Source organism: Phyllostomus hastatus, unplaced genomic scaffold (assembly GCF_019186645.2).
Source record: "Phyllostomus hastatus isolate PE091 unplaced genomic scaffold, TTU_PhHast_1.1 phas_contig_86, whole genome shotgun sequence".
NCBI lineage: Eukaryota > Metazoa > Chordata > Mammalia > Chiroptera > Phyllostomidae > Phyllostomus > Phyllostomus hastatus.
The window spans coordinates 41,858,364-41,880,745 of NW_025333977.1; the positions used below are offsets into that span (position 1 = coordinate 41,858,364).

General features: G+C 42.4%; 1 protein-coding gene across 2 annotated transcripts in view; it reads right to left on the reverse strand.

The window, feature by feature from the left end:
• The window catches only part of PCOLCE2 (procollagen C-endopeptidase enhancer 2), a 67,933-nt gene that overhangs the window by 29,567 nt on the left and 15,984 nt on the right, over positions 1-22,382 (reverse strand). For both annotated transcript variants that reach the window (XM_045851408.1, XM_045851409.1), the window contains exon 3: positions 4,450-4,705. In XM_045851408.1, the coding sequence (XP_045707364.1) occupies positions 4,450-4,705 (256 nt within the window). The remainder of the gene's footprint in view (positions 1-4,449; positions 4,706-22,382) is intronic.

A 22,382-nucleotide genomic window follows, 5' to 3' on the forward strand; every position in this document is an offset into this window, starting at 1 on the left:
GTATTCCCACTTCTCTATGGCAATCCCTCCCCCTTAGTTCATGTACATGGGTTGTGCGTATGAGTTCTTTGGCTTCTCCATTTCCTATACTATTCTTAACCTCCCCCTGTCTATTTTGTACCTACCAATCATACTTCTTAATACCTGCACCTTTTCCCCCATCCTCCTCTTTCCCCCTCCCAGCTGACAACACCCCCCAATGATCTCTATAGCCTTGATTCTGCTTCTATCCTGGTTGTTTGCTTAATTTGTTTTTTTTTTAGATTCAGTTGTTGATAATTGTGAATTTGTTGCCAGTTTAATGTCCATTTGTTGCCAGTTTTGATCTTCTGTTTCTTAAATAAGTCCCTTTAACATTTCATATAATAAGGGCTTGGTGATGATGAACTCTTTTAGCTTTACCTTGTCTGGGAAGCTTTATCTGTCCTTCCATTCTAAATGATAGCTTTGCTGGATAGAGTAATCTAAATTGTAGGTCCTTGCCTTTCCTCACTTTGATTACTTCTTGCCAGTCCTTTCTTGCCTACAAAGTTTCTTTTGAGGTATCAGTTGATAGTCTTATAGAAACTCATTTGTAGGTAACTCTCTGCTTTCCTCTTGATGCTTTTAAGATTCTCTCTTTATCTTTAACCTTTGGCATTTTAATTACAATGTATTTTGGTGTTGTCCTCTTTGGGTCCAATTTGTTTGGAATTCTCTGTGCTTCCTGAACTTGTATGTCTATTTCCTTCACCAAATTAGGGAAGTTTTCTTTCATTATTTTTTCAAATAAGTTTTCAATTTCTTGCTCTTCCTCTTCTCCTTCTGGCATTCCTATGATTTGAATGTTGATACATTTGGAGATGTCCCCGAGGGTCCTTATACTACCCTCATTTTGTTTTGTTTTTTAATTCTTTTTTCTTCTTGCTATTTCTGGTTGAATGTTTATTTCTTCTTTATGTTCCAACTTGTTGATTTGAATCCTGGATTCCTCCACTCCATTGATGGTTCCCTGTAGATTTTTCTTTATTTCCTTTAGTGTAACTTTCATTTCTTCCTTTATATTGTTGCCATACTCAAAGATTTCTTTGAGCATCCTGATTACCAGTGTTTTGAACTCTGCATCTAATAGGTTGGTTATTGCCATTCTGTTTAGTTCCTTTTCTGGGGTTTTGTTCTGTTCTTTAGTTTGGGCCATATTTCTTTGTCTCTTCAATTTGGCAGCCTCCCTGTGTTTGATTCTGTATATTAGGTAGAGCTGCTTTGACTCCCTGTCTCAGTAGCATGGCCTATTGTAGAAAAGGCACCTGTAAATTCTGTGGGGTGGAGCCTTAGATAATTGAGGAGGTGGAGCAACCCTCTTCACTTCTTTGTAGCTCTGTGTGGGGGAGGGCTCAGAGAGGGGATTGACTGTTGCCTGGCTTCTGGAGGTTTGCCCAGCACTCACACCTTTTCCAGTCACTTTACCCATTTCCCAAGTGTGACTCGAACTCTTCCACCTGTTGCCCTGGTGGTGAATCCCAGAGTGTGTGGGTTTGCATATATTCTAAGTCTGTGTGGGCCCTTTAACCCAAGTTTCCTAAAAATCTGGCAGTTTCTTCTGCTTCCCTAACCCCACTGATTTTTATAGCCAGAAGTTTTAGGGATTTATTTTTCTGGCACTGGAACCCTGGGCTGGGCAGTCTAGCCTGGGGCTGGGATCACTTGCTCCCAAGGAATCCTTCCTAATTTTCATCCACCTTATGTGAATGTGGAATCAACTGTTCCACCATCCATTTCAATGCAATACCATGACCCTCACCCTCCTACCCTTCTAGATGAATGTGGCCTCTTTAAATCCTTGGTTGTCAGAGTTCCATGTGGCTTGATTTTATAACAGTTCTGGGTGTTACTTGTTTTGAGATCTAGTTGTAATTCTTTCTACAGCTGTTCAAGGTGGTGAAGCATGCCTGCCTACACCTCCACCTTGACCGGAAGTCCTCAGGACTTTGTATTTCAAGCTTTCTCATATACCACGTAGTGTTAGGATTTCCTGTTTCACCTGTTTCAACAGTTACTGTCTTCTAATTGGAATATTTAATCCTTTGAATTTAATGTATTTATTGATATGCTGAATTAAGTGTACCATTTACTATTTTGTTCTATTCATTTCAACTTTCTTTGGTTTCATCTTCTCTTTCTTTCCTGCCTTCTTTGGATGGTTGAATAATTTTAGTACTGTATTTTAATCTTTTCTCTTTTAACTCTAGCTTGCATTTTTAATGGTTACTCCAGTGATTATTACATGCATCTTTAACTTATCACAATCTGTCTAAAGTCAATGTTGTATTGTTCATGTATTGTATATGTGCAATAGTAGAGTTCCATTTATCTCTCCATCCTTTGTTCTAATGCTGTCATATGTATATTTATAGGATACACATTATACATATATATTATACATTCCACAATATGGTGTTAAAGTTGTTGTTTTGTTCTGAAGAGACACATGTGAAGGAATTGAGAGAAGAGAAGAATATGTAATCTTTCACATTCACCACCTCAGTGGCCTTCCACCCTTCTGTCACCTTCATTTTACCCTGTGGGGCCGTTTCCCTTCAACCCGAGAAACTTCTTTTGCTGTTTTTTTTTCTTTTTTTTTGTGATGTGAAAGTTTATCTGCAAATGTCTTTATTTTGCTTTCATTTTTGAAGACTAGCTATAAAATTCTAGATTGACAGCTTCACTTCAGCACTTTAAAAGTGCTGTTCCACTGCCTCTGGGCACCACTGTTTCTGATGGAAAGTCATAATTCACATCATCTTTTCCTTGTGTGCAATTCTGTTTTTATCTGATTGATTTTAAGATTTTCTCTTTATCTTTGGGTCTCTGGAATTTAATTTTGATATGCCTATACCTACATGTGGCTTAATTTTTATTTATCGTATTTGGGGTGTGTTGATCTTGGTCTATAAGGTAATGTGCTTCCCTAAATTTTGGTAGCTTCAAGCCATTATTTCTTCAGATATTTTTTTCTGCAGTATTATCACTCTCTTATTCTCTGGGATACAAATTGCACCTGTGTAAGACCACTTGATGTTGTCTCACTGGTCTTGGGGGCTCTTTCTTGTTAATATTTTCCCTCCTGTTTCTTCAGATTAGATCATTTCTATTCAAATTCAGTGACTCTTCTGTCATCTCCAATCTGCTTGTAAACCCACAAGGTAAATTTAAAAATTTCAAATTCAGTATCTTTCAGTTCTAGAGTTACCATTTTGTTCTTTTTTATAGTTGCTGTTTCTCTTCTGATATTCTCGGTCTGTTTATTTATTATACATATATTTCCCTTTAAGTTTTAAACATATTTCTAATAGCTGCTTTAAAGTGCTATTTGCTAATTGCAACATCTGAGTTGTCTTAGGGTCCGATTTTCATGACTGCTTTTTTTCTTGAATATAGACACACTTTCTGGTTTCATAACATGATTGGATAGTAGACATTATGAATGATATAGAGACTCTAGATTCAGTCGTGTTCCTAGGAAAAGTAATTTTTGTTCTAGCTGGCATATAACTTAGCTAGACCCATGCTCAAAATGTGTCTTTCTGGCAGTGGGCAGCAGCTGTAGTGTCTGTCAGTTCTCTCACCTTCTAGCTGGTGCTTTTGTGCCAGGCCAGCTGAGCTCTCCCCCACATATGTAGATTCAGCTGTCAGGTGAAGATTAGGGTGGGTTTTGTGTGTATACTTTGTGACTCGATTCCTCTGTAGTTCCCAGCCAGGATTTCCTCCCAGACAATCTGGCTGCTCTGTCAGCCACAGGTTCTGTGCTCTGACAGTCCAGACCAGTACTGTTGCACTGCTGGCTGAAGGAAGGGCAGATTAGGGAGTGCCCCCAGGCAGAAGGCTGCAAACCCAATAGATCTTGCCTTCTGCAGTTAACTTTCAATAGTAGAGCTCACATGCACTGACATGAAAACATCACAACACATAGTGTTAAATGAATAGAGAAAGTTGTTAATATGAATGTATGATCCCACTTACATTTTTAAAAGGCTGTTTGCAAGAATGTGTGTGTATCTATACACATATATGTATATATGTTCATGCATGTATATGCATGTATATAAACATATATAAACACAGAAAGGTATGAGAACCATCAGCCATCGCAATTTCTAAGAGGGGACTAGAATTGGGTGATGGGCCATGTTTCTATATCTGCATGTGTATATGTGTATGCAAACGTCACCTTTTTACTCTCTGGATTTTTATAGTTGAACATTTAAAAGGATATATAAGAACTTCTAAAAAAAAGAACTGATTTTTTTATGATCTCTTTGTGCTTTAGTGGCTCTCTGTTGAGAAAAACTTCTCTTAGACTTTAAGTTAAGGAGAAATACAAGTGCCTAGAACAGTGCCTGCCACCCAGCAGGCCTTCAGGAGCCACGAGCCACCCTTACCGCTATTATTGCCATCATGTGGAAACAATACCTCTTTCATTCGGTTCAGCGGCCGAGAACGCGGCCATGAAGCCGTTCCCAGCTGTGTTAGCATCGGAAATCATCTGCACCATCATCTTGTTGCCACTGGACACCAGGGCTGCGGGCCGGAACGTGCCGCAGAAGCGCCCGATGCGCTGACCGTTGCTGTGGCCGCTGTACACATCCACGAAGTCGTAGCGGCACAGGCTGTCGCTCTCCAGGTCTATGAACCGGAAATTGAGAACGACAACTTTCCCCTTGGGAACCTGCCAAGAAAAAGCCCAGTTGGAAAACCATGCCATGAAAACTGCCTGAAGCCTTCATATTCAGTCAATCCCTAAAGTGAGCAGATAAAAGCGTAACATCCAAGATAGTACTTTTTCTTCCCTCAAACCTGAACTAAGCCGGAAAAGCTACTCTTAATAAAATATAAGTATCATCTTTGACAAATTCTACAATTCTCTAGGGTACACAGAGTTATCCTTGGGGAATTTATCTCAGCAAAGCTTCAAAATATTGGACAGCCTTATTAATTTATGGCCTTGCTTAGAAAGAACACCAGTCCTGATAGGACGTTAGTACACATTTGCACACTGTGAAACACCAAGGCTCCCAGAGATGCCATGTGGCAAAGAAACATCTGAAATGTCATTTCTCACAAATAATACAATGGGATGATCTCAATGCATGGCATATGTACTGAGACTCTAACAAGTCTCAATTTAACTCTTGTTTTAACTCTAACAAGTTAAAACTGCAGGGATTATTTGACAATTGTGCAGCTAATTTACAGATAATTCATTTGGGTACCGAGAAATCCAGGTCACCTTTGAATACTGGTTACATTAACTCAGTACTAGTTGACCATTCTCTTCTTAAAGTCACCAAGTTTTTGTTTGTTTTCTAGGTGAAAACTTTGTATACCAGGCAGCCCTGAAACACAGTGCTCTGATAAAAAAGATGAGCCTTCAGTTTCTTACAAAACCTTCTTCACCATAATTTCCCCATATGGTTCTTAGGATACTTCCCTCCTTGTTTCCTGAATAGGTAGGAAAAATGGCTGCAGAAGCATTTGGCAGAGTTCTTTAAAAAGCCCCATTTCTTTCTCAGTTCACACTGTCTTTTAACTTATTCATTCAAGTAGTTTAATCATAAAGTCTCAATCGGATTTATTTCACCTTTTCAACTAGATGAGGTCCCCACTGAATAGCATAAAAATTTCACTCTGTAAAACCTTACAGATGACAAAGGTCAATGATTTTAAAACACACACATACACACATACACACACAACCTACAAGCAACACTGGTTGGTTTATATTCATTGTAATTAACTATCACAGACTCAGGAGTCAGTAGATGCTTTACCATAAATACAGCTTCCCCATGTTGGTTAGTTCAGTGCCCTGATTTTTTATTCTTTTATGGTAAGAGGAAATGTTTCAGTGCTATTTAACCTTGTGTCAGTCACATACCCAATTCCAGTGGAGGAACAGTAATGGAGTAGTCACAAGAAGGGGAATGTTTTGGCTTTGCCACAGTTGCATGCTAGTTGTTAGGAGGTTATTTTTTTTTTCTTTCAATTTCATTTTGTATTGATTTTAGGTGTACAGCATAGTGGTTAGAGAAACATATACTTTACAAAGTGTTCCCTCCATATTTCCAGTACCCACCTGGCACCATACATAGTTTTTGCAATATTATTGACTATATTCCCTATGCTGCACTTTACATGACTATTTTGTAACTGCCAGTTTGTACTTCTTAATCTCTTTACCTCTTTCACTCCGTCCCTCAAGCCCCCTCTCCTCTGGTAACTACCACTTTTCTCTCTGTGTCTAGGAGTCTGTTTCAATTTTGCTTATTTTGTTTTTAGATTCCACATGAGTGAAATTGTATGGTATTTAGCTTTCTCTGACTGACTTATTTCACTGAACATCATACCCTCTAGGTCTATCCATGCTGTCTCAAAAGTTAGGATTTCCTTCTTTTTTAAGGCTGACTAATATTCCACTGTATATATGTACCATAGTTTTGTTGCCCACTCATCTATGGATGGGTACTTAGGTTGCTTCCATAGCTTGGCTATTGTAAATATGCTGCTATGAACATAGGGGTGCATATATTCTTTCAAATTAAGTATTTGGGGTTTCTTCAGATAAATCCCCAGAAATAGAATCACTGGGTCATAAGAAAATCTATTTTTAATTATTTCAAGATACTGCTAGGAGCTTATCTTAATGGTGTAAATACCAGAAGTTCCAAAGCCACAGTCTAAGAAATTGATAGCAGTAAATGCAATTAAATTTTAAAACATTCTCATGAGATATCTGTTGTAGAACTTCCTTGTTTTCTTGTTTTGCTGCATGCCGTCTCTATTGTGGAAAATACGATACCACCTGTAACCTTAAATATAAACAAGCTTTCTATGAATCATTGAAAAATTCCCAGTCAAGGAAAACATTTTGAGCTACATTAATTTAATTTGGATTGTCTTGCATGAATAATGACTATTGGTACAAATGTATTGATAAACATTATGGAAAGTAACTCAAAGCTGTGAGCAGAGATGAGTTAGATTTCTAACAAGGGGGTTTGGGGGATGAGGCCTAAGCACAGAGCCCTGGGGCACTCACTCCAGTGTCGTCAGTTCTTCAAGGTGAGGACAAACCACAACAGAGACTGAATCAGTAAGGAGAAGGCAACCAGAGGTGGTACCTGGAACCCAAGTGAGGCGAGTCCAGAGGAAGGTGAGGATTGAGAAATGATCCCTGGGTTTAGCAACCACAGGCCACCGGTTACTCTGACCAAGACATGTTTGTAGAGCACAGGGACAAAGCCCAGTAAGAGAAGGATCAAAGTGAAAATGCAGTGAGAGGAACTGGTGATAATAAATAGAGACAAACCTTTCAGGGAGTTTTGCTGGAAGGATAGAGTAATATGGGGGTTACTGGAAGGGGATGTGAGGTCAAGACAGGAGTTTACGATGGGCTATATTAAGGCATGTTTGCAATCAACAGAAACAGTTCTGTAGAGGGGGCAACCTGATGAAGCAGGACAAAGGGAGAACTGCTGCTGAAATGCTGAGCGGGCAAAGGGAGATGCGATCTCAGGCACAGATGGAGGAGGCGCCTCAGTAACATGAGAGGAGGGAAGGCAGATGCAAGCAGGTTAGTAGGTGAGACTGTGATGCCATATGAAAATTTTCTCCTGATTTCTTTTTTTTAAAAAAGGTTTTATTAATTTACTTTCAGAGAGGGGGAAGGGAGGGAGAAAGAGAGGGAGAGAAACATCAATGTGTGGTTGCCTCTCATGCGCCCCCTACTGGGGACCTGGCTAGCCACACAGGCACATGCCCTGACTGGGAATCGAAACCTCAACCCTTTGGTTCACAGGCCGGCACTCAGTCCACTGAGCCACACCAGCCAAGGCTCTTCTGATTTCTTTTAAAAGTCATCAGCAGTGAGAGTGGACGTGAGGGCAGCTTTGGGAGTTTGAGAACAGAGGAGAAGGTGGTTAAAGGGACTAGGAAAATATAGGGCTGTCATGCCACATTTGGCTCCCTAGGTGGGGGTGAAGAGCAGGCAGAGAGTTGGATTTAAGCAGTGGTAGGTTGGGGGTCAGGAAAGAAGGGTGTTAGCTAAGTTAGCTATGGAAGAAGGGATGGCCAAGAGAGTTGAGGATGTAGGCAGGGGAATGGCCATAAAGATGGACCACAGAATTCCAGCTGGGTAAGGATAGAAATCAGGAGGCAGTGGGGTGAGGACAGTAACAACTAGACTGTGGTGGAGACAAGGATAATGACAATGGGATGGATGGCTGAGGAATGAAGGATAAGCTCTTTGGAGGAGACGAGGTTAAAGAGTCAAAAGGATCATCCACGCAGATATTGAAATTACTATGACTAATGACAAAGAAGAATGTTGAAGACAATGAGAGTGAGCCAGGGGCTAAAATTTATGAGGAGTGAGGGAGACTCTCCTGAGGCCTTCAGATGACTGCAACAAGGAGGGGCACACACAGGGCGGCACAGTCTCGATTCATTGCCAAGTTCTCAGTTCTTTGACACTAAGAAAATTCTGTTGATTCATCCTGTAGTCTGGCTTTGGGTACTCATCCCCCCCCACTGGGATAAATCACTCCTTCTCAGGAGTTCTTTACTTGGTCCCATTGGAATGAAAATGTGAAGCTTCTCTGGGAATGAGACACAGTATATTTGGCAATAGAAACTGGATTACGTCATTGCAATTTTGAACACATGATGATCCCCAACAACCCCAGCAAACCCTCTTCTGAAGAAGCAGGCAGAGGAGAGCTATGGGTCTGCTGTAACCAGAGACAAATGCCACCTTGCTCTAAAGGCCAAAGAGAAATTCTATAGCAAGTGAGAAGTGAACTGCAGCACTTCACTGTGACACGCAGCTGTTCTTCTCACCTCTGTGAGTCACCAAGCCCGACTGGTGCCGTGTGATGTGAATTTGCTGACAGTCCCTGTACTGACACCCTGAAGGACTTTGGAAAACATGTTTTCTGAAGACAACCCTTCCACTTAAAGAATTTACTGTCTATATCCTTGATTTTTCTTTGTTAAAGATGTATGTTTAATTACTTTTTTATTTTTCATTTTTGATCTTAGAGAGAAGGGGAGGGGTGTGGAGAGAGGGAGAGAAACATTGATGTGAGAGAGAAACACTGATTGGTTGCCTTCTATAGGCACCCTGACCCAGACCGAACCTGCAACCTAAACACCTGCTCTGATGAGGAATCGAACTGGTGACCTTTTGGTTTGCGGATGACTCCCAACCCACTGATCCACTTTGGCTGGGGCGTTAAGAATATTTTGAAAATACGGAAATATACACAGATATATAGAGCAACATAACAAACACTTGGGCACCAACAATCCAGAACTGATTATTGTTAACGTTTTGTCAACATGTTTTGAAAGTCTCCATTAATAAAATAAAGTTTTCATGTAAAAATGAGGTTTCCTTTGTCCTCTTTCTCCTTCCTTTCTCAGAAGCAACTGCTGTCACAACTGTAATGGATTTCCTTCCACAGCAATCAAAATATTTTTATGTACATATATGTGTATCCATGCAAAGTATATTGTGTTTTTGTGTGCTTTAAAAATTAATGAAAATGGGATAATGCTGTATCATTCTGCAACCTGGGCATTCATGAATGCTCTGGGTGAAGAAGAGGAGATATAAAAATAAAAGCAAAACACACAGGGTCTTCCCAAGCTATTCCTTCTGCCTGGCATACTTTCCCATGTCTGCCCTTCCCTCACTCATGCTCGGGCCTCAGTTTTAACGTCACCTCTTCCTGGAGGCATTCCCAGACCCCCACTCTGCCTTCCAAGATGGGTTGTGCAAGGTTGGCAGCCTGCCTCTCGGGTCTCTGAGGGCTGGATGGCTCAGCCCACTTACTTACTGTCGAGTTTTCTTTCATCTAGGAGAAAAGGATCCCTTCTGCCTTGTTCCCTGTTGCATCCCAGCCTCTGGACAATGTGTGGTCTCAAGGTACATCATCAAGGTTTGTTCAATGCATGAATCATCAGGAGCTAAGTGGGAAACCAGCCTCTTTGTACAAATTCTGGATGAGGAGGCAAGGGCCCCCCTCCTGCGGTTCTAAGAGCTCTTAACCCTGCCTGGCAGCAGAGCTCCAGAAGGCCACTCTCCTTTCTAAGTCATTCCTTACAAAGTGGAAGATACGTATCTTCTGAGAAACTTTATATTTCAAATCTTCTGGAAATGCTAACACTTAATGCAGAAACTCAGTTAAGAAGCTTTTTGGTGGCAATTAGACAAAGCTACTGTTTTGTGAGATTATATTGACCGGGGAATTCATTATCTGCTTGTAGAAAAATAATTCTATGTTCATGTTTTGTTTTTTTAATCGACATCCAAGTCCTGTGTGAGCCAAAGCCTATTGCTGCAACAGTGACCTCAGCTCACCCCACAGCCCCTGGGATGTCCTTACTGTCACAGGCTGAGGAGCCAAGTCTCTTGAAGCCAGTGCCGCAGCTCCTGCCAGAGAATAAATGGGGGACCTTGTTTTGAGCTGATGGTTTGTTTTTTCAGGATACTATGAACAAAATACAAACACAAGGCCAGCTTCCTCTGTAGGGAGGAGTAGGTTTCTGCAGAAATGGTGGTTTCAAAGCCATTGTTTAATCTTCTAAGATTTTCCTTTTCTACAGAGATTTGGGGGAAAGTAAGTATGTTCTAAAATGCAGGACACATTCTACTTACATAAAGTTCAAGAGGTGTGGCATGCACAGCCATCTCAAATATACCCCAAACAGAATCCAGAACATTTATGTACGAATAGATACTTGGCTATATTTCAAGAGGGGGGATACAGCAGAAGGTTATAAGACCTTATTGGCATATATTTAAAGATTCTTCTTTTTAAAAATGGAATCTTATAAGTGTATAGAAAACAAAACATTGATTAGTGGAAATAACATATGGTGTTTTAAATTTTGAGGGGGGATTTCACCCCCCCAATAAAGAGATATATATAGAGAGAGATAGAAAGAAAGGGAAGGAAGGGAGAAAGAACAAAAAGAAAGAAAGAAAGAAAGTAAGAAAGAAAGAAACAAAGAAACAAAGAAACAAAGAAAGAAAGAAAGAAAGGAGAAAGAAAAGAGAAAGAAAGAAAAGAAAAAAAGGAAAGAAAAAAGGAAAGAAAAGAAAAGAGAAGAAAAAAGGGAGGGAAGGAAGGGTAGGAAGGAAGGAAGGGTAGGAAGGAAAGGAAGGAAGGAGAGAGAGAGAAAGCCCTTTCTCTCCCCACCCTCCATGTCTGGAAGGAGGGAGGAAACCTCCAACCACCTCAAGCCCAGCCCAGAGGCACCAGTAGAGGTTGGGTTACATCCCCTGCTGAAAACTGTCCAGAAGTCTCCCATTGCACTTGGAATAAAATCCTCACTTGTAGTTGTCTACTTGTGTAATGTATATCAGGTACCAGGTATTTTTCTAAGCACGTTACACATATTATTTCATTTTATCCCCTCCAAGCAACCTTATAAAGTTGATATTATTAGCCCAGTCGAGTTTGCAGGTGAGGAAACTGAGGCACAGAGAGATTAAAGGTCTGCATGACATGGCCCCTGACCACCTCTCAAAATTCATCTTTCCCTCCCATACAGCGATTTATCTGTTCAAGAAACTGGTTTTCCACCTTACGGCCTTTGCACAGTCTGGTTCCTCTGCTTGGCAACTCTACTCCCTGACAGTCACCTGTCTGCTTCTACATCACCACATAGGTCTCAGCTCACATGTCACCTTTCTAGAGAGGCCTGTCCCTTCAGTGGCATTAGGTCACATGACCATGTTATTTCTCCACAGATTCTTTATCACCCATGCCTCCACCAGAATGCGAGCTCCAGAGATCAGAGCTAGTAGCTAGGCTGTAGCTAGTCTAAGGTCTGACTGTTACAGGGGTTCAAACGTAGTTAAAGGAATCACTGGGATCCTTGCTTTAAAACAATAGTGCAGGCCACAACTCCTGCTACTAGCATCTACATTTATGGAACAATGCAAACTCACTCACCGGCGTGGGGCAGGCAGCACCAGCACCCTTATGGAAAGGAACCGCTCAGAGTGGTTAGAATGACTTACTCAAAGCCACCTGACAAGTCAGAGGCAGAGGCCAGGCCTCCTGGCTTCTGTCCCACTGGGTTTTCTGTAGCCAAACTGTGGCAGAGACCAGGGGCACACTCACCAATTTTGTTTCCTCTTTCCCTGGGCACACAGGAAGTCAAGGTTAGCCAGCCTTTCTTTTAGCCAGGCTGGGGTGCTAGGACTAAGTCCTATGCAATGGACTGTAGGTGGAAGTGATATACCCACCTCCGAGCCCAGCCATCAGATTCCTGTGCGTTCCTTTTGGAGTTTTCTTCATGCTCTGGGGAGTGGATTCAGTGGAGGAAACAAGGGGTTCCTCACAGACACCAAGCTACACGAGTTGGTGCTCCCAGGAGCACTGCCCAGGACAGCCAGCCAACTGCCCTGGGCCGGGGTGCAGGCAAGAAATAGCCGCTTGTCATGGGGGCCACTGATGTTTGGGAGTTCTTTGCTTTGCACTTAGCGTGAATTACTGTGATTAACAAATGGATAGCGACATTCACCAGACATCCTGACCCAGCAGCTCTGGGACAGGCAACAGTGGAGATATCTTCATTGTTTCAGCAGTTTGTAAATTCTACATGAATTTATACATAGAAATTCTACATAATATGGCCACCAAAAATTAGACACAGTCTCAGCCTGTGTGAATAGCAGGAACGACAACAAACTCTTTGGAGCAATCACAAAAGTGAGAAAATTCAGTCTCACCGAGGTTCATGCTGCAATTTCAATGGTCCACACAAAGGTGGGACGAGAACCTCTAGCACTGCTATCGTGGCCCCCCAGGATGAGTTGGCCACACTAAGACACGTGAGAGATGGCACCACAAGTTTGTAAAAACGTCCGTCCCAAGTAGTCGGCTGTTATAATCTCTCAATCTGCATATACAGGGTTATACTTTTTTTGAAGTAAGGATATTCATTTCCTTGGTTGTGTTTCATGATTGAAGACTGCAGATAGGTCATGGAAATGAAAGCTAGCCAGCTTCTTCTCATCTTTAAAAAATGAAACAAAGCACTTAAGTCATTTTTGGATATTCTTTCAATTCTCGAGAAGTCAACGTAAGCTAACAGAGCATAGCATAAACGGGATTGGTGGAGATCCTTGGAGAAAAGGCCACGTGCACACACTGTCCAACAGCGAGGCTGGGGGAGAGCAGACACAAGGCCAGCTAGCTAGCAGGGCCCTGTTTGGCCTATAACACCCATGTTTTCTTCTTACTGACACGTGAATATGAGTTTTGGGAAGCTTTTATAGGACAGAGTGGATGTCTATGCAATGATCTTAGGAAAAACCTGAATTGACATTTTCAAGAAAATACTTCCATAATCTGTCATTTCTTTAAAAAAAAAGATTTTTATTTATTTATTTTTAGAGAGAGGGGAAGGGAAGGAAAAAGAGAGGGAGAGAACTAAAATTGTTTGTAAACCTAGTTCTTATATCCAGAAATTAATGTCCATAGTTTATCATCTAAAACAGCACTACCAGGCTGTAACTGAAAATAACCATCCCTGCCCCTCTGCCAAATCCCTGATGCCCACTCCTCAGGGGCAACCAGTTCCATTCTTTCCAGTTTTCTTTGGAATTTACCTCCTCATTTCTTAATACCATGCTGTGCTGCTACTTCTTGATTTGGTCCTTTAACATTTTATCTTTCTGCTTATTATTATTTCCTCCATTCCTCATCAAAATTCTGGTTATATCAGTATTCAGGGTTTGCATTACTATGACCACATAAATATTACTCTCTACTGACGCGGACAGTGTCTGTGGCACTATGGATGAGACACGAGACAAATTCACATGGACTACCGAGTCCTGTGGAGGAAAAGGGATGGCACGGCCACTCTCTCAAGGGGAGAGTGCCTCGGAGTGGCCTGGCTACTCTCTCAAGGGGAGAGCGCCCTGACCCTTGCCTTGACAAGCTTTTATTGGGTTCAATTTGCACAGGAATACAGGTAAAGCTCATTAATCATTGTCAGGCAGTAAGAATCAAACAAACAAAGAACTCTGAGGGCCCATTTTGAGTCAGGGTCAGATAGCTAAAGAGCCATAAAACTTTGAGGAACAAACTCACTTCTCACTTAGACCCTTATCATTTAATTGAGAGCATCCTAAATAAAGCAGGTTTCACAGGATTTTACATATTCTTTCTTAGGCCTGATCACCCTAGGGAACCTGCCCTTTCCAGCACAGGGCGGCTCCCACCACCAGTATTGTTTGAGGCTTAAGTCATTGTTTCAAGCTTAAGTCGGGCAGGGGAAGTAAGGCAACCAAGAGATTAGGAGACTTCTCACAGACAGGATGAGGACTCAGGCTATGTCAAAGCCAAGGGCCAGGGTCCATCACCCCCTTTTGCTATAGCCCCCCAAGTCCTTCCCTGAGGCCTCCCTATGATTGTGCCTGTCTTAGATTGCTCCCCCCTTGGAGAATCTTACCCGTCATTGGCTAACTGATCAAGCATTGGGGGCTAGTTATGGATGAAGTAAAAGGAGCAGAAGCGGTGCTCCTGCCAGGGAGATAAGCTTTGTCTCCTCAGTGGCTTATGGTCCCAAGGTCGATCCCTCAGCCTTAGCCATGGGGGGGAAGGGGGAGTTACAGCTCCTGAAACCAGGCAGGGTGGTTCCCAACATCTCCCTGTTTTTTGTTTGTAAAATCAATTGTAGTTGTTAAGCCTGTGAAATCTACTATTTGCCATTCCCAAATGCAATCTTAAGAAATAACCTCCCTATATATCATAAAGCACAAATAAGGATTAAGACAAGGAGGCACCCTAGGGCTGCCATGACCCAAACTCATAAATTCAGTTCATTAAAAAATGTTGCAAGTGCAAGGAAATGACAAGAGTAACAGGTCTGGTTACATTTTAATCTTTGGGAGAATTAGCACAGACTTCAGGAAGTTACTTTAAAGATAATGCAGCAAGCATAAGTCACAAAGCAGCCTAGGTATAATGCAGGCCTGATTTCCCATGGGAGAACTTCTTCACGGGTGTGGTCCTGTGTGCTGACTCACCCCCCACTGGTTTTCCACGTGGGTGTTGAGCTATGTTTCCATGTCCTGTGAAGCGGTTCCGTACACTCTACCGAGCTAATTTGTTACTTTTTTTTTTACATATTTTATTGTTTTTCCTAGAGCTAATAGTTGCCTTCTTCTTTAAGTTTTCTTAGTTTTCTAGGTGCCCATCACTACCACCCCTCTCAGTAGTGAATAGGCAGGCACTGGGTATCAGTTCCATTCTGGAGCCACCACCACCTGGTCCCCTCCATCTGGCCCGGGCTGGCTACTCTCCAGGCTGCTGCACAGCTGGTGGGCTGAGACTTGCTTCTCCATCAACTCAGGAATTGCCCCCTGGGCTCCTTTATCTTTTTTCTTGTTTGCTTTATTCCCTCATTTTGCTGGAGCTCATCCTTTTGTCATTTTATTACAAAGGGTGTACAGAGATAAAAAGTTTAAGGCATTGCATTCTGTGCTCACGTTTGTCTACCAGTTTGGCAGGGCACAGAACTGTAGCTGTACACCAACTGTCACCACAGTTTTAAAGGCGTTGTGGCACGGCCTTCCAGCTTCCAATTGACTGATGTTCTTTCCCTGTTCCACATGGTTTCTTCCCCCAGAAACTTGTCGGATTTTGAACAAAGATGTGCCTTGGTGTTTGTCTTCTTCCACTGATTGTACTATTTTTTTAAAATAATTCTCTTTTTTTCATATTCTCTGTTCTCTTTTTCTAGGACTCTCATTAGATCAGGACTTCCTAGACATGTCCTTGAATTTTCTCATCTTTGCTCTCAGATATTTTATCTCTTCTCCTGTTCTGTTTTCTGAGTGTCTTCTTCTTCTTTAGCCTTTCCATTAATTTATTTCTATATTGTCATTAGTTTCCTAGTGCATTTTTATCTTACTGTTTTTTAGCATCCCATTTTTATTTTATGTGCACAATTATTTTTTCTTATCTCTCTGAAGATAATAATCATTTTGAAGTTTTCTTCTGCTCTTTGCATCGCCTCATTTCCTCGGAGCACACACTGGTGCACAGGCTTTATAGGACCCGCCCCCTCTTCCCTGCCTGACCTCAGCTTCCACTGCCCACTCTGCTCCCCCTACAGGCCTCCCTGCCGTTCCCCACATAGCCAGGGCACGGAAGGCTCCTCCAGGGCGCACGAGTCTGTCTGCTTGGCTCTCTGCTGTATTCCACATGCCTACACGGTCCTGAAACATGGCAGGTGCTCAGTAAACATGTGTTGCTCAGTCCAATAAAACAATTTCATGACTTCCCAACCAGCATGCTTCCTTGCTGCACCCATAGCGGATGCTCCAATTCTGTCTTCGTCCCAGCTCACACTCTAGCACTGAGTAGGGGAAAGATCTTGCCTCTAGTTGCACAGCTCTGCAACACTGGTGGCCAGTCTGCTTCCTCGGCGCTCTACTCCAGTCACTGAATATGCGTCTTGGGAAGGCGTGAAAATCACTATCCAGCCAGAATCGAGTATCTTCATCAACAGGATGACATTTTACTGTCAGTTCCTCCTCATAAAATGTGAATAATTCCCCTCAAAATGATGTACTTTTCCCCAAAAGACTTATGGCCTACATAAGATGAAATACCTAAAACTTCATGTGGTATTATATTATAATGTTAGTTCACCAAAAAAGACTTCAAATGGTAGAATAATAATCTAATCTAACCTCTATCATTCAGCCTTACATTACTTACATTTGTATAAACATTTGTTGGTTCTTAAAAATTAACATTTTCCTAAAGTTAATTAGCTAATATAATATACTCTCTTAGTTCATACGTTTTATCTATCTTCCTTGTTTGCAAGTCCCAATGAAAAATAGTTTTCATTGTATAATGATAGTTTAATAGTTTAATGTATAATGTATTATACATTAAGTTAATAGCTTTCACAGCCCACGTGAATGCTGCAGCATTGTACCACTGCATATACAAGAAGCGTGAAGGACCTTTACACTTCAGTGGGTGGTGGGGTGTCAGTGTTGAGTGCATAAGAAGAGGAAGCATCTGGAATGTTCACCTAGACTGGACAGTAGATATCCAGAAACTGACATGGAATCCAAATGGTGAGTGGCTGTGTGCATGTCCCTGATGCTGTTGTGCTGACTGACCAGTGGTCACTCAGTACAAGCACGTGGTGGCTGACAATGCACAACTGGGGCAGATGGAGCACAACCAGAGATGCAGAAGGAGGGACAGAGGAGAACAGCTCTTTCAACTGCAGCATTCTACAGAGCATGGAACATCATAGAACAAGCCTCCTTCTCCAGAGCTCTTGGTAATAAAAGGATCCTTTTCTGCAGAGATCTGTAGCTTTTGTGCAGTTCTGTCTAGATTTGGTAGTGGAGTAACTGCCCCATTCATTAGCTTGTTCATTCATTCATGTGTACATTCTTTCCTTCACTCAAGTATTATCGCATGTGTCGAACATTATGTTAGCTCCCTGGAGAACAGACAACTATAACAAGGTCCTTGTCCTCAGAGCTTTACCGTTTCGTAGAGGGAACATGAGTAAACACCAGGACCACTGCTGCAATGCAGATGCTGCCCAGAGGCTGTGGGGACACAGAGCGGGTGGATGCCCACGCTGCACTGCAGGAGAGAGAGGTGGACAGAAGGCTGTGTGCTCATTCTTTCCTGACTCAATAATCCTATGACTTACTTCTGTTTTAAGAAATATAGTTTCATTATTTTCAGATGTATATAGCTAGGATTTATAGAGAATAATGAAACAATACAGTGTGGGGCAAAAGTAGGTTTATAGTTGTGAGTACACGAAACACAGTATATTCTTGTATTACTATTTATTAATTATTGTGTTATGTTCATACAAACAACTGCCCCCACCCTGTATATGCACAGCTAGGATTTGTAGGGATAAATAAATATATAGATAAGATGTGTGGGGAATAATAAAACAGATCTACAAGTATAATAATAAAAAACTCACAACTATAATAATAAAAAAGTATACTGTGCATCTTGTGGACTCACTGCCCGGCTTTATGTGACCCCAGACACAAGGCACACTTAGTCGTAATCACTAAAGAACAGTAACTTAAGGTCCTTTTGGCCTGATGACCATGCCAGAATGCCCCCTAAAATCCTGGGTGTTTTGGAGCATCTCCAGGGGATGGCTATGCAGGCCCACAGAACAGTCTGGCCCCCCAGTGACAGGGTTTGCCTTGTCCTTTCTCTCTCACTCCTGGAAAACAGTCTGGTGGCTTCTCAAAAAGCTAAACAGGATTACCTTGTGATCCAGCAGTTCCACCCCTGGGTACACACCCAACGGAACTGAAAGGGACTCAAACAGACACTTGTACACTAATGTTTACAGCAGCATTAGTCACAAGAGCCAAAGGTGGAGACAACCCATGTGTCCATAAGCAGATGAATGGGTAAATGCAATGTTCGTACTGATGGGCGTGTCCTCCAAATTCCCTGAATGGGCCCACAAACAGGAAACCTCCCTGTTCAAGGTGCTATTTCCTGATTCTTCTGTGATTCTGCTCCCTCCCATGGTGGCAGAGTTGTGAGTGGGGATGATGAAATAGCTTCCTCCCACGTCTGCATCACACTGGAACCCAAGGCAGCACTTCTCACACAAGCAGACCCTTCAGCTTCTCCCCTGTGCACATCCCCAAAGCACTTCTCCAAAGTCAAAACCCAAACAGATCAAACACATGTAGGCAAAGGTGCAAACCAAACCCACTACCCTCTCCATGGAACTAAATCCATGCACAAAGCCTTTCCATTCATAAACATCCAGAAGATATTTTATACTTTACAAATAATGGACAAGAAGCCTCAGAGAGGTTGCTTAACGCCACATACTAAGTCATCCGCATGCAGGGCAGTGGGGCCTCCCAACCTCCCTGAGAGCCACTAGAGGGGAGATGATGGCATCATCCGGGTCCCAGCGCCAACGCGACCTCATCAGTGTCGATCTCTATTACATCACCTTGTTTTATTGTCTTCACGGCACTGATTTCCCACCCACCCCATTGTGATCTATTTTATTGTCTGCCTTCACCTCTAGACGGTAAACACCGTCAGTGCAAGGACCTTCGCTATTATGTTCTTAGAATGTAAAACAGGGCCTGATGCATAATCAATACAGTATTCAGTAAAGATTTCATGAGTGAATGATACTTATTATTTTTTAGTTATTTACCATATGCTAGGCACTGCTTTTAATGCTGCACATGTAATAATTAATTTAATGCCCACAGTGATTCCGTGAGGTAGGGTGCATTATTATTCATGTTTTATAGTTGAGGAAACTGGGGCACTGAGAGGGTAACTAACAAACTCAAGGTCATACAGTGAGTAATTGTTCTGGTAATCTATTGCTGCCTAACAAACCACCCCCAAACACAGTGGCTTTAAATGACAATGTGCTCTTACTTCTCATGGTTCTGTGGGTTCACGGGTCTCCGCTGAGTGTGAGTACTATCGTTTCTCAGCTGGGCTTAAGCAGTGTGAAGGCTTCGCTGGTCTAGTCCTCCAACACGACTTCTTCACTCACACACCCCGCTCCTCATCTGGGCCGCCTGGAGCAGCCGGAGGCTTCCTGGGCACCTGTCTCTCTCCACTAGCCTCTCTACGTCACTAGCGTGGGCTTCCGCACAGCGTGGGGGGTTCTCACATGGCAGCCAGCTTCCTCCAGAGTATACATTTAAGAAACAAAGGCAAAAGCTTTCAAATTTCTTATGTCCTGGCCTCAGAACTCATGTATTGTCCTGTCTGCCCTATTGTACCTGTTCCACAGGGCCAGCCCAGATTCAGTGTTCGGTGATAACAAAAGGTGTGAATACCAGGCGGTGTAGTTATTGGGGCGTCATCTTGGAGATTCACCAACATGAATGGAGCTGGTAATTGAACCCAGGCAGTCTGGCTCCAGAAACTCTAACCTGCTCTAACCCACTCCTGTATACTCTAATCTTCTGTATCATGCAGTGTCTGTATTGGGAATAAAAATGAATAAATTCACTACTTAATTTATGTAACTAGAGGGGACTATTCTGGTGATTTGGGGATCCAAAGATGAAGTAAAGACACAGATGAATTAAATTCCATCTCTACAGACAAAAAATTATTTGCTGTTCTAACTGACAATCCTTTGCCTGTTTCTAAACACACGTGTTTCAACAGTTAAGGGGCGCTCTCGGTTGGTGCTGTCATTCATGGGAGGTGGCTGCTCGAGGCGACGTGGCTCACGGAGAAGCAGAGAGGGTCTGGAAGCACTCCTGTGGACAAAGTCTGGTGAAATCATAGTCTAAATGAAGAAGGCACACAGCGAGGGGGAAGGGGTATTTCTAATGGCACTAGCCATGCCCTGAAGGGATTACCCTCCAGCTTGGAAGGTGCTGGCTTGAAGACAAGTTCTACACAAACACCACATTTTGATGCCTTATTATAGCCCTGGAAGAGAGGTGAAAAATCATCACTAGCACCATTTATTGAGTACTTGCTTGCAGGAAGCTCTGTGCCAAGGGCCTTTCACCTACTACCGCCTTCAGTCCTCACATCACCCTTAGAAGGCAGGTCTGACTGTCATATCGACTTCAGACAGTTCTGGAAATGGCATCGCATTCCTAGGACATGTCAGTAAGAGTCTCCAATGCCCATCGTTGGCCTCGTTACTGAGCAGTGCCACGGGTACAATCCTCCATCGTGAACTGCCACCCTGTGCCATCGTTCATTTCTGGGACATCTCCCTGACCAGTGAGAGCCTCCCTGCCTCCTCCAGGTTGGCCTGGGATGTGGTTTTCCAGTCACTTAGTCCCTGTACCCAACCCAACATCTGATCTCTTGTAGGTACTTTAGACACAGTTTTAATGAATTAATAAATTATGATTTCTTCAAAGGTTAACTGTAGCCTAGGTCTTACAGAAAGTTTGTATTTAGCCCTGGCTGGTGTGGCTTAGTGGATTGAGTGCCGGCCGGCAAATCAAAGGGTCCGCCGGTTTGATTCCCAGTCAGGGCACACACCTGGGTTGCGGGCCAGGTCCCCAGTAGGGGGCGTGCTAGACACTACCACACACTGATGTTTCTCTCCCTCTTCTTCTCTCTCTCTTCCCCTCTCTCTAAAAATAAATAAATAAAATCACAAAAAAAGAAAGTTTGTATCTAGCAATCAGACACCACTCAGTTCATTTGTAGGAACAGTAAGCAGGAATAGAATCGCCACTGACTTCCCTGTGTCCTTGCCAGCCTGGTCCACGGCTGAGTAAAAGGTTTCTGCCTGCCCCCCACGCTACGGGAAACACTATTTTATTATACACCACACTCAGGGGTGTCCTGGGGGTGAGTGGAAAGAGAGGTGATATTTAGTGGCAGGGCTTGTGTGGCTTTAATTCCAACTCCCCACTTCTCTGTGGCTGTTCCATTTATTTTTAGATGTTTATATTGGTTTTCCAGAGACTTGCCACGTTGCCTCTCATCTAACAAATGATGTACCTGAAGAACACTTGTATTCTCCCATGTTCCTAGCCTAAGAAATTTCAGGGTATCCAAAAGCACCATTGCCACTGTTGATAAAGCTGCTAAGTGGTGGAGTGCAACTGTGTACGTTGAAGGGAGTGATTACATTCTTCGTTGGATCAAGGACCAATAGTCCCGATGTAAAACTCTGGTGTGGGAGGAACATGGGCAAAAACCGCTGGCAGGAATCCTTTCCTAATTCTTAGCAGAACAATGTGAGGAAGGGAGAGAAATCCTGGATTTCAAGGCCCTGTGAGTGCTTCTCTGGTCTCAAGTGTAACACAGCCAACCCATGAGACCACTCTTTTTTCACTGTCAGTAGCTGATAGAGTTCTTTAAAAAGAAGAATCTGCAAATTCATGGAATAATTCAAATGTGCCCGTAATTTCACATCATAACTTGAATGGGCAAAGGTTATGAAAGTACAAATCGGTCTTTTTAATAATACATTCTTTAAATCCTGTTAAGGGTCTTTTGAATCTATGTAATAGAGGACTTTTAAATGTGTTCTCCTTGTGCTCCATTATTGTAGTCATGTTTCAGGAAAGAATGACTTTTTGGTCATTAATATATGAAAGAGAATCTCTCTCAGAAAAAAGAAGTACCTGACAAAGATTCTACTTTCATGTTTTCTCATTTTCTTCCCTACTCATTAAGGCTTCTGCCTGAGCAAAGCACTAAAAATACGAGCAGTACAAATAAGCACATTTATAAAACATCAGGTTTTCAATCAATAAAAACATACTTGATTTCCATGTGAAAAAGCAAAGAAAAACAAAACAAAAACAAGCAGCAGAAGCCTTT